Below are 13,107 nucleotides of genomic sequence, written 5' to 3' on the forward strand. Positions count from 1 at the left end.
TTAAAAATCCCCAATTAAATATCAAATTAGAAGTTATGAAAACCAAAGGAGAGAATAATAAAATTGAAATTAAGAAAACTATTGAAATAATAAATAAAACCAAGAGCTTGTTTTTATGGAAAAAAAAAACCAAAATAAAACAGATAAACTTTTGGTTAATTTGACTTAAAAAAAGATAGAAGAAAACAGAATTACCAGTATCAAAAGTGAAAAGGGTTAATTCACTACCAATGAAGAAAAAAGTAAAACAATATTTAGGAGCTATTTTACCCAACTGTATGGCAATAAATTTGACAATCTTAGTGACATTCATAAATATTGACAAAAATAAAACTTGCCCAGATTAACAGAAGAGGAAATAAAAATACTTTAAAAAGCCCATTCCAGAAAAAGAAATTAAACAAGCCATCAATGAACTCTCAAAGAAAAATCTCCAATGCCAGATGGATTTGCAAATGAATCTATCAAACATTTAAAGAACAATTAATTCCAGTACTATATAAACTATTTGGGAAAGTAGGTAAAGAAGGAGTCCTATCAAATTCTTTTTCTGATACAAAAATGGAGCTGATAACTAAACCGGGAAAAGCCAAAACAGAGAAAGAAAATTATCGACCAATTTCCCTAATGAATATAGAAGCAAAAATTTTAAATAAAATGTTAACAAAGAGATTACAGGCTGCAGAACCCACAAAATGATACAGAGAAGCTAACCTCCCTCTGAGGACAGCTCAGCAGGCTGGCAGGAATTGTCCAGCGCAGCACTCTGGGAGCCAAGCCCAGGCCGGTGTGCCGGAGGTTTTAGCCCCAGGGTGGGTCTGACCAGCCACTGGCTGGAGGGACTCCAGATAAGCAGCAGCTTGGTCATTTCCAGAATTATCAATACATGGATGCGCAGGACAAAGGGAGAGGTCAGTACAGTCTGGACTTTGGGACCCAGTAAGTGGGAGTGCATAGGCTTTTGCCCCCGGGGCGAGAAGCAGCTGAGACACCCAGTACAGCCAGCCAGTGCCATGTGGCAGCTTCAGCTCCTGGCCTGCAGAGTGTAGGGGGACCAAGCAACCAGTCTGAGGGGTAATCACTCTTGCTTTAACCTGCTTGGATCTGGATTGCAGTCTAGGGTGGAGGTTTTGGGGTGTGTGTCCAGCTTGCCAGAGAGTGTGGAGGCCTCAGAGAGGGCACCCATCTGATACCTCCGGCAGCTGAGAAAACCCCAGCGTTTGGGATGAAAGCTCCCCTGTCTGGTGGCAGAGTCCTACTGTGGCAAAAAGCCCAGGGGTCAAGTGACTAAGGAGCAACGTGACCAGGCAAAAGAAACAAAGCAAACAGAAGATTCCAACATTGGACTCCTATTTTGGGGACAAAAAGGAGTAAAGCATGGAACAGGAGGAAGACAGTGAAGTCAGAACTCCTGCACCAAAAGCTTCAAAGGAAAATATGAGCTGGTTATAGGCCATAGAGGACCTTAAGAAGCAGATAAGAGAAGTGGAGGAAAAATTGGGAAGAGAAATGAGAATGATGCAAGAAAATTATGAAATGAGAGTCAACAGCCTGACCGAGGAAAATCACATCTTAAAAAACAGACTAACTCAAATGGCAAAAGAGGCTCAAAAAGGCAATGAGGAGAAGAATGCCTTAAAAAGCTGAATTTTCCAGATGGAAAAAGAATCTAAAAAGTTCACTGAGGAGAATCATTGCTTCAGAATTAGACTGGAGCAAATGGAAGCTAATGACTTTATGAGAAATCAAGATGCTATTAAACAACTCCAAACAAATGAAAGAATAGAAGGCAATGTGAAATATATCATGGGAAAAACCACTGACCTGGAAAATAGGTCCAGGAGAGATAATTTAAAAATTATTGGACCACCTGAAAGCCATGATCAAAGTAAGAACCTAGAAATCATTCTCCAGGAAGTTCTCAAAGAAAACTGCCCTGATGTTTTAGAACCAGAGGGCAAAATAGAGGTTGAAAGAATCCACCGATCACCACCTGAAAAAGATCCCATAAAGAAAACTCCTAGGAATATTATAGCCAGGTTCTGGAATTCCCAGATTAAGGAGAGAATAGTACAAGCAGCCAGGAAGAAACAATTTTAATATTGTGGAAACACTATCAGGATAATCCAGGATCTGCCAGCTTCTACACTGAGGGATCTAAGGGCTTGGAATATGATATTCTGGGGGTCAAAGGAGCTGGGATTAAAACCAAGAATCACCTACCCAGCAAAACTGAGTATCATGTTTCAGGGGAAAATATGGTCATTCAGTGCAATAGAGGACTTTCAAACATTCTTGCTGAAAAAACCAGAGTTGAATAGAAAATTTGACATTCAGATACAAGAAGCAAGAGAAGCATGAGAAGGTAAACAGGGAAAAGAAATCATAAGGAACTTATCAAAGTTGAACTATTAACATTCCTACATGGAAAAACAATAGTTGTAGCTGATCAAACTTTTCTCAGTATGAAAATAGTTGAAGGGAATAGAATTATATATATATATATATATATATATATATATACACATATATATGTCTATATATGAGGGTATATGGGCATATGAATACATATGTGAATGTATGTATATCTGTTTACAGGTATACATGGATAGAGGGCATAGGACCAATTTAATAGGAAGGGATGATACTTAAAAGGTGAAATTAAGAGGTGAGAGAGGAATATAATGAGAGGAGATGGGGAGAGACAGAATGGGGTAAACTATCTCATATAGAAGAGGCAAGGGAAAATGGTTACAATGGAGGGGAAGAATAGGAAGGCAAAAGGGAATGGGTCAACCTTATTCTCATTGAATTTGACTTGGGGAGAGAATGAAATACACACTAAATAGGGTATCTCACCCTATAGGAGAGTAGGGGGAAAGGGGATGAGAGGGGGGATGATGGAAGGAAGGGCAGGCTTGGTGGGGAGGGAAGTTGGAAGCACCCACTTTTGAAAAGGGACAGGATCAAAGTAGAAAATCGAACAAGTGGGAGGTGGGATAGGAGGGAGGGAAATATAGTCAGTCTTTTACAATATATCTACTATGTTATTGTTTTGCATTAGCTACACATGTACAACCTATACTGAACTGCTTATCTTCCCAGTAAGGGTGGGTGACAAGGAAGGGAATAAATCTGGAATTCAAAGTTTTAAAATCAAATGTGTGTGTGTGTGTGTGTGTGTATTCATTAATACTATTTTACATGTTATTGGGAAATAAGATATACAGATATACAGGCACCGGGGCATAGAGATCCACCATGCCCTACTGGAAAAGTCAAAAGGGGTATGGGAGAAAATGTGGGAGAGAACAGATTGGAGGAAGGGATATCCTGTGGGACTGATATTTTGGGGCAGTGGGTAGGGGAAAAATGGGGAGAAAATTTGTAACTCTAAATCTGGTAGAAATGAATGATATAAATCAGAAGTTAATAAAGCATTTGAAAAATGAAAAAAAAAACAAAGAGTTTACAGCAGCTTTTCTTAAGGATAATACACTACAACCAAGTAGAATTTATGCCAGGAATGCAGGTTTGGTTCAATATTAGGAAAACTATCAGCATAATTGACCATATGAGCAACAAAACTAACAGAAGTCTGTGATTATCTCAATAGATGCAGAAAAAGCTTTTGACATAAGACAGCACCCATTCCTATTAAAAACACTAGTGAGCATAGGCATAAATGGAGTCTTCCTTAAAATGATAAGTAGCATCTATCTAAAACCATCAGTAAGCATTTTACGTAATGGGGATAAATTAAAAGCATTTCCAATGAGATCATGGGTGAAACAAGGATATCCATTATAACCACTGTTATTCAATATTGTACTAGAATTGTTAGCTTGAGCAATAAGATGAGAAGAAGAAATCGAAGGCCTTAGAACTGGCAAAGAAGAAACAAAGCTATCACCCTTTGCAGATGATATGATGGTATACTGATAGAGAATAAACTAAAAACTACTTGAAATAATTAACAAACTTAGCAAAGTTTCAGGATATAAACAAATCCGCATAAATCACTGGCATTTCTATATATTACTAACAAAGCCCAACAGCATGAGATATTGAAATTCCATTTAAAATTATTGCAGACATTATGAAATATTTGGGAGTCTACCTACTGAGACAAACCGAGGAACTATATGAACACAATTACAAAACACTTTTTGCACAAATAAAGTAATATCTAAACAATTTGAAAAATATTAGTTGCTCATGGGTAGGCAAACTAATATAATAAAATGACAACTGTACCTAAACAAATTTACTTATTCAGTGCCATACCAGTCAAACTACCAAAAATATTTTATAGAGCTAGAAAAAACAATAAAAAAAAGTAATCTGGAAGAACAAAAGGTCCAGAATATTAAGGGAATGAATGGAAAGAAATGCAAGGGAAGATGGCCTAGCCTTACCAGGTCTTAAATTGTATTATAAAGCAGCAAGCATCAAAACTACTTGCTACTGGCTAATAAATAGAGTGGTGGATCAGTGGAATAGGTTAGGTATGCAAGACACAATAGTCAATGGCTATAGTAATCTACAGTTTGATAAATCCAAAGACTCCAGCTTCTGGGAACTTACTATTTAACAAAAACTTCTGGGGAAACTGGAAAATAGTATGGCAGAAACTAGGCATACACCAACATCTTACACTGTATACCAAGATTAAGTCAAAATGGGTACACAGTTTAGATATAAAGGCTGATACAATACATAAATTAAGAGAGTAAGGAGTAGTTTACCTGTCAGATTTATGGACAATGGAAGAATTTATGACCAAGAAATGGAGAACATTAGGAAATGCAAAATGGATAATTTTGATTACATTAAATTGAAAAGGTTTCCCACAAACAAAGCCAATGCAACCAAGATTAGAAGGGAAGCAGAAAGCTGGGAAACAATTTTTATAGCCAGTGTTTCTGATAAAGGCCTCATTTATAAAACATAGAGAGAACTGACTCAAATTCAAAAGAGTACAAGTCATTCCCCTACTGAGAAATGGTAAAAGGATAAGAAGAGGCAGTTTTCAGAGGAAGAAATTAAAGCTATTTATAGTCATATGAAAAAAATGCAAATCAAAACAACTCTGAGGCACTGCATAATACCTATCAGATTGGCTAACATGACAAAACAGGAAAATGATAAATGTTGGAGAAGATGGGGGAAAATTGGAACACTGATGCATTGTTAGTGAAGTTGAGAACTAATTCAACTATTTTGGAGAATAATTTGGGTCTATGTCCAAAGGGCTATAAAAATGTGCACACCCTTTGATCCAGCAATGCCACTTCTAGGTCTGTATCCCAAAGAAGTCATAAAAATGGGAAAGGACCCACATGTACAAAAATTTTTAGAGCAGCTCTTTTTGTGATGGTCAAGAATTAGAAATTGAGGGGGTGCCCATCAACTGGGGAATGGCTGAACAATTTGTGGTATGTTAATGTAATGGAATATTATTGTGCTTTAAGAAATTATTAGTAGGCACACTTCAGAAAAACCAGGAAAAACTGATATGAACTGATGCTGAGTGAAGTGAGCAGAACTAGGAGAACAATGTACCCAGTAACAGCAACATTGTGTGATGACTAACTTTGATAGACTTAGCTCTTCTCCACAATGCTATGATCTAAGACAGAAAAAAACTAAAAGTGATATTGCTGGGTCAAAGTGTATATGCAATTTTATGATTCTTTGGGAATAATTCCAGATTGTTCTCCACGTTGTTCAAAGGTAAAACATACCCTTGCCAAAAAGACTATATTATGGAGAACTCACTCAGGGCAAGCATTCACATGGCAGTCAGAAGAAGAGATACAATGACACTCTCAAGGTCTCTCTTAAGAACTTTGGAATTGATTGTGTGACATGGGAGACACTGGCACAGGACTTCTCAGCATGGTTTTCCCTCATCAGAGAAGGTGCTGTGTTCTATAAGAAAAGCAGAATTGAAACAGCTGGAAGGAAATTTAGGATTTGTAAATTTAGAGAATCCACCCCAAATGTTCACATGGACTATTTGCGCCCAACCTGTGATAGAGCATTCTGAGCTCATATTGGTGTGGTTGGTCATAGTCACACACATTGAAAATTGACGCTAGCACAGTGATGTCATTTTGGTCCTCTATGAAAATGGAGGTCAGCAACCAACCAAACAGCTGCATGAATGCAACTTCCATTTTGGTCCTGGCATTTAATTGTATAAAGAAACTTGCCAGCATTTTTCTTGGATTGTGAAAGATCTTTGTTCCTAATTCCCTCTTCCTTTTACAAAGTTTGTGATATTTTCTTTTCTTTTTTTGTGATATTTTCTAATACTGTAGGGTATTCAATTGTTGTATCCATTCAAGCATCTGGGAGTTTTCAGTTTGTCTCTCATCAAAGAAGAATTATTTTCCTAATGATTTTAAATAACAGAAATCCTTATCACACTACATTGATCTCTGGATTCAACTAAATCAAGTATACATGATCACTAATATTAACAATTTAAAACCTCAATCACAGGGTCACTAAGTGCCAGGATTGTAAATTTTTGAGCCCACTGTTAATGATTAGAATATGCTTTAATTTAAAAAATCACCTCAGATGGAAAGGTTATAAGAGATTACAACTGCTGGAATACTCTTGTGAAAGTAAATTAAACAACAGTACCTCTTGATAGTATATAGCCTTGGAGGCAGCTAGGTGACTCAGGAGACAGAGTGTTGGACCTGTATTGAGGAAGACTTTAGTTCACATCTGGCTTAGGACACTTACTAGCTGTGTGGTCTTGGGCATGTCACTTAACCTCACTTTGCCTTAATCCAATGGAGAAGGAAATGGAAAACCACTACAATATTTTTGCCAAGAAAACCTCATGGACAGTATGGTCCATGGGGTGACAATTAGTCCAACATGTCTGAATGAAACCACCACCACAGCAATACTATAGTTTTCCCTAAGACTTTACACCACTTTCACCAACTCTTTGACAGTAAAGCAGATTCCTTTATGATCTATAATAAAAACTCCCTCCTTGTCAACAATGATTTGCATTAGAAATATCCTTTTGATTTGTAGTATAATAATTTTTGATTTAAAGTATTTGTTTTTATTAAAATTTCATATAGTAGAGCTAACAGGAATTGCACCTTAAAAAGTGTCTTATAGAGACTGATTTTCAGAAGGGATCTAAGTATTTAAATTTTTTCTCTATTTCCTTCCAAATCACTCAAAAACAAAGTCCATTTCTTCTGTTTTCTTTTTAAAATTAAATTAAATTAATTTCTTGCTACATTTTGAGTTCTGAACTGTCTCCCTCCCTCCTTTCCAACCATGTACTAGCAAAGGCCACCATTTGGCACATGCGTGCACGCACACACACACACATAAACTATGTATCCTTTTATTTATTATTTCTTTCTCTGGAGGTGGACGGCACCTTTCTTCATGAGTCCTTTGGAGCTGATTTGAATATTTATAGTGATTAGAATAGCTCAGTTGTTTACAGTCATTCCTAGAACAGTATTATTCTTATTGTTCTCTTGGCGCTGTTCATTTCATGCTTCATTATTTCATGCTGCGAAGCCAACCACGAGGAGCTTTCCAGAGGACTGCTGCTGTAAACAGCTTCAAGGTTCTCATTACACAGTATAGGGAACTATTTATTCAGTAAAAAAACGAAGACAAAAAATTCACAGAAATCAAAGTACAGCATCCACAATATTATGTCATAACAACTTATCACTAAAATGGCTACACAGTTTTCACCAAAGTGGTCACATGGTTTTAAACCAAAGATACATTCATTTAGTAACTTAATCATTTAGTAACTCAGTTATTTAGTAAGTCCTCAATTCAATCATCCTTAAGGAGCCTTGTCTCCTTAATGGACACAAAGTGCAACGGTCAAACTTCTCTACCCCTAGGTCACATTGTCTTAATCTCTCAGTCAAAAAGTGTTCTTACTTCTTAATTGGAGATTAGTTTCCAATCATTATTAATTCAGTCATCCTGAAAAGGTACAGGATACAGAGCACAGAGTTCTCCACCCTTAGGCCACAGGAAATCATGATCTTCTTAGTTTGCATTAAAGCCCCAGGAGAGGTCTTTTCATCTTGACTCAAGGCAGGCTCTCAGCTTCCATGGTTCCTCTTCCATGGTCCCAGCTCCTGCCTAAATCTACTCAATTGTCATCTGAGATCAAAGGCAGACAGCTCTCAGTTTTTTGTCCAGCAAATTGTGCAGTTCCTTTTCCATTGAAGCTCATAGTGTCTAGTCCACCTCAAGTCCTTCACAGTTTCTGTTCCTGGGAAGACAAAGCTTAACAAAGCCATAATAACATTCATAAACATTGCCAGCATCCTCATCAATTCACTTTCTGTCTGTGAAATTAACATAGAACCAATAACAAGGTCTGAGAAGTCAACACACGTCATCATTATCATCCCAAGACCTCTGAAAACATCAGTAAGACCCTCCTCCAGGATTTCTGTAAACATACAACAAGAAAATCCTCTTTCAGGGCTTCTGAACCAGCAGCAAGGTACCAGGGCTTCTGTAACAACAGCAACATCCTCTATCAGCAGACAAATCTGACAAAGCAGCATCTCAACAGACAGACAAAGTACCAGCACCACAACCATACTTTCTCCCAGTTCTCCTCTCTTCTCATTTCTCAGTTCTTCTCAGTTCTGTTCTCAGTTCATAGCAGTTCTCAGAAGTTCTCAGGATCCTAGCATCTCTCTGTCTCTCAGCAATTCTAAGAAGTTCCCAGGATCCTGGCAGCTCTCCCTCAGCAATACTGGCTCTCTAGCTTGGGCTTTTCTTTATATATGGCATTAGCTCCTCTCTGTTCCTTCCCTTCCTGTTACATCAGCACCTTCCTCCCACTGTGGGACTCACAAGTTCTGGATCTTAGCACTTGATACAATTGTGAACTTGAAACAAGGTGCTAAGTGCCTGTTTACTAGCCAATAAAAGGGACAGGGAAGGTCTTCAAATCCCCAGTACCATTACACAAGCACATCTTACCATGTTTTTCTAAAATCAACCTGCTCATCATTTCTTGGAGTACAATAGTATTCCATCACAAACATATACTACAACTTCTTTAGTCATTCACCAGTTTATGGGCAATATAAAAATTTTAAAACATATAGACACTCTTCCTTTCCCCCTCATCACCTTAGTGGTATTGCTGGGTCAAAGTGTATATGCAGTTTTATGAATCTTTGGGCATAATTCCAGATTGTTCTCCAAAATGGTGTCCCAATTGCTCTGCCTCCTGCAACATTTGTCATTTTTCCCTTCTCCCATTTTAGCCAATCTGACAGGTGTGAGATGTTACCTTAAAGTTGTTTTAACTTGCATTTTCCCAATCAATAATAATTTAGAGTATTTTTTCAGATAGCATTGATTTCTTCATCATAAAACTACCTGTTTATATCCATTGATGATTTATAAATTGAAGGATGCCTCATTCTCATAAATTTGATAAAGTTCCCTATATGTTTGAGATATGAGGCCTTTATCCAAGAAACTGTCTATAAAAATTTTCCTCCAATTTTGTGCTTTCTTTTTCATCTTGGCTACATTGATTTTATTTGTACAAAATCTTTTTAATGTAATCAAAATTATCTATTTTATATTGCACTCTGCTCTCCATTTCTTGTCATACATTCTTTTCTCAGTCGTAAGTCTGACAGCTAATATGTTCTATGTTCTTCTAATTTACTTATGACATGTCCTTTTATATCTAGATCATGTATCCATTTTGACCTTATCTTAGTTAATTGTGTAAGATACTGGTCTCTACCTAGTCCTGCCAAACTATTTTTCAGTTTTCATAATTTTTCCCTAATAATGGATTCTCATCTTAAAAGTTTAAGTCTTTACTCTTGTCAAGTACAAGGTTGTTCAAGGTTGTTAGGCTGATTTTCTGCTGTAAATTGTATGTCTACTCTATTCCATTGATCTACCCTCCTATTTTTAGCCAGTACCAGATAGTTTTGGTAATTACTGCTTTAGAATAGTTTCAGTTCTGATACTGCTAAACCTCCTTCCTTTACATTTTTTCATTAATTCCTTTGATATTCTTGACCTTTTGTCATTCCACATGAATTTTTAAATTTTTTTTCCTAGCTCAGTAAAATACTTTTTTGTTAATTTAATTGGGATGGCATCAAATAAGTAGATTAGGTTAGGTAGAATTGGCATTTTTATTATATTGCTCTGCCCACCCATGAACAATTAATATATATTTCTCTCGGTTTTTTTCAAACTCATTATAGTCCTCACAGAAAAATGTTAAATTTTACTTACTTTTCCTGAATTTCAAACAAGCTTTTCTCCCTCTGGCAGAATTTTGGGCTTCACCTTCAAACTGGGCATCCCAATGGAGTGGCCAGTTTACATCTCCAGGTTGTTGGTTAAAAGCACTCAGCAACAGAAGGGTAAATCAATTTCAATTTCATTTTCTTTTATTCTTTTGGACAGAAAACTGAAAGTGGTCTAAAATTTTCCTGTTTTGCCTCTTAATAAAAAAAGAATCCCATTTTCATCCTGTAATAAATTTGTCATTCCCTGTAACTGCAGTTTTTAAGTATACCTTTCAAAGAATTTGTAACACTAAAGTTAAAATCAATTCTACAGTGTCCTCCAAAAACTTCATATTCAGAGATGAAGAAATATAAATGGCTTTGGAAACTTTTGGAAGGTGATCAAAAAGTGGAAGTCTTGCTGTATGTGTGAGGCAAGCAGAGAACTAATCTCACTCTGTAATTCCCCAATCATGGCTATCAGATATACTGATTTTTAAGTTCTGACTTGCAGGCTTATTTAAACTCACAGGAGTTTTACTCTAATTTTCCCTTTCTATTTTTGGTGCATGCTTGCACAGTTTCTGAATAATGGATGACTCTCTTGAGTTTTCCCAGTCACCAAGGGAGTGAACCAAGGCTGTGTGCTTGCTCCCATGCTTTTTGGCTTGATGTTTTCAGCCATATTGTCAGATGCCTTCAATGAGGGCAAACAGGGCATCAAGGTCAGCCAGTGTACATGTGTTATTACAACCACAGTTAACTCTTAAAAATAAAATAAAATAAAAACAAAATGAAACCAGAGCTAACAGTGGTCAGAAGCAAAAAGTTCTCTTTATTCTGTTGAAGGAAGGAAACTAAGCACATGTGCTGGGGCTCCCTCTAGTAGATGTCCTGCTTTAGTGCAGGAAAATCTCTCTCTATATATATATACTAGTGGCTACATGAGCTGTATCTGTGACAATGAGGAGGGACAGCAACAGTGAGACAAGTGTGATTCATAGCAGGGCTTCATGACCAGAACACAGGTCCTGCAGTGCTTGTCCCAGCTCAGAGGCCACATGGTCCTGGCGTGAAACAATTCTGGGCTTTTTCTGTGGCTTTGTTCATCCAGAGTGTGAGCTGCAAAGGACTGTGGTTATGCCAAGCTTAGGGCACAGCCTGCTTGCTGGGTCTTTGCTCTGGAAGACACGGTGTGTCTTAATAGTAAAAAGGGGGAGTAAAAGAAGAGGAGTGGTCTTGGCATGAGGATCCTGACAAGGGAATAAAATCTTCCCTGGCATAGTGGGGGCTCACTTTGCTTGGAGGAAGTTTAGCTTGAGGTCTGTGGGAGAGTTCAGCCTCCAGCATAGTCCTCCAAGAGGACTTCTTCTGAGAGGAAGTCCCGGGAACTGGAGACCCTCATTGGAATCCCATGTGGGGTCTCCAATTATCATGATGAACAACTTCAATGAAGAGAAGCTGAGGCATCAAGTTCTGAGCATTTTCTTTTTATTATGAGGTCCAGTAGTTGCCAATAAAGTGAGATTCCCAAGAGGACCGTCATGTCAGGGAGATGATGACATGACGTGCAGTTGATTTGGATTTGAGTGAGGAAGGGCTGACAGTCAACTTCCCTTTATTAAGTATGGATGATCGGTCAGGTTCTGTGCTAAGTACTAGGGGTACAAAGAATGACTAAAGATGGGGGACTTTCTTTCTCCAAAGACCATAACAATATCTGAGAAGTTGAGAGTCACTGCTAATCAGCACAAATGGACTAAAAGTAGGGAAACAGACACTAAGGAAGCCTGAGCACTGTATTAACCAGATTCTTGGCTTTCTGAAATACATGAATGAAATAAAAGTGGAATTGAGTGAGTAAAAGCAGACAAAGGTGCTTACCAGCAGCAGGATAGACTGGGTGGCCCTGGCCTTAGGGGAGGTCATTGAGGAAAGGCTATTCACATAGAGGTACTGGTTTATCTTGTGGTGTCTATGCAGAAGCAATATCATGTAACCACTGGCAAAGACCATGAGGCCTACAAACACAGCATCACGGAGCAAGACCACAGCACCAAAAAGGGCATCACCAATTTTGGTGGCTTCTAAACCAGAACAGAATCCATAATCATGTAATTCTGATCTATTTCTGGAGCTCTGTGTGCCATTGACCTTCACAAAAACAATGATGTTGAGCAGTAAATGGGTGATGCAGCAGAAGGAAGAGGTGGGCACAATGTACTTTGGCGCTCTGGCTTTAACCTCTGCCCACCTGGAGCTGCTGGGACTGATGGTGATGGCTTGAAAGCCACTCAGGAGGCAGGTGATACTGAGGGACAGACCTCGAGACACTTTCTGAAAATAGAAAACAAGCGTACATCCATTGTCATCCAAGAAATTCTTTAAACCCCAAACTGCCATTGTCTGAGGGATGCCTTTGGAGAGAAGCAACAGGAGATTGAAGCAAGCCAGCTGGGCATGAATTGTGTCAATGGGCCTCAGTTTATGTCCAATGAAGTACATAAAGAAGAAGAGACAAGCAAGGAAGGAGTTCCCCAGAACCCCGACGACAGTCTGAGAGCAGAAAACAATACTCAGGATGATGCCATTTGGATTCATGGTCTTCGTGCCATGGTATGGATAACTTTATGTACCTGTATGGAAACTGAATGTTTATGACTTTTTTGAAATCACCCTAACATGGTCACTTTACCATATAAATAGATCTGTCTGGCCCAAATGAAAAGGAAAGGTATTTTCCCGACCGACAACCTCCAAAACTCACAATTTCCACAGTTCAGCCATGTGTCTTTGTCAGACC

General features: G+C 38.1%; 1 protein-coding gene across 1 annotated transcript; it reads right to left on the minus strand.

Annotated features, from left to right (window-relative positions):
- Positions 1-11,855: 11,855 nt before the first annotated feature.
- LOC138168169 (vomeronasal type-1 receptor 1-like) lies at positions 11,856-12,905 on the minus strand. The gene has a single exon (XM_069097214.1). The coding sequence runs from the start codon at positions 12,903-12,905 to the stop codon at positions 11,982-11,984; it is 924 nt and encodes a 307-aa protein (XP_068953315.1). The 3' UTR covers positions 11,856-11,981.
- Between the last annotated feature and the right edge of the window lie 202 nt (positions 12,906-13,107).

This window comes from Petaurus breviceps, unplaced genomic scaffold (assembly GCF_028583685.1).
Source record: "Petaurus breviceps papuanus isolate PSGF00001 unplaced genomic scaffold, PetGlider_PUasm1.0 355, whole genome shotgun sequence".
In the NCBI taxonomy this organism is placed as follows: Eukaryota; Metazoa; Chordata; class Mammalia; order Diprotodontia; family Petauridae; genus Petaurus; species Petaurus breviceps.

What these genes read in the sequence shown, in the direction of transcription:
- LOC138168169 (XM_069097214.1), bottom strand. Translation starts at nt 12,905, where the DNA reads ATGAATCCAAATGGCATCATCCTGAGTATTGTTTTCTGCTCTCAGACT.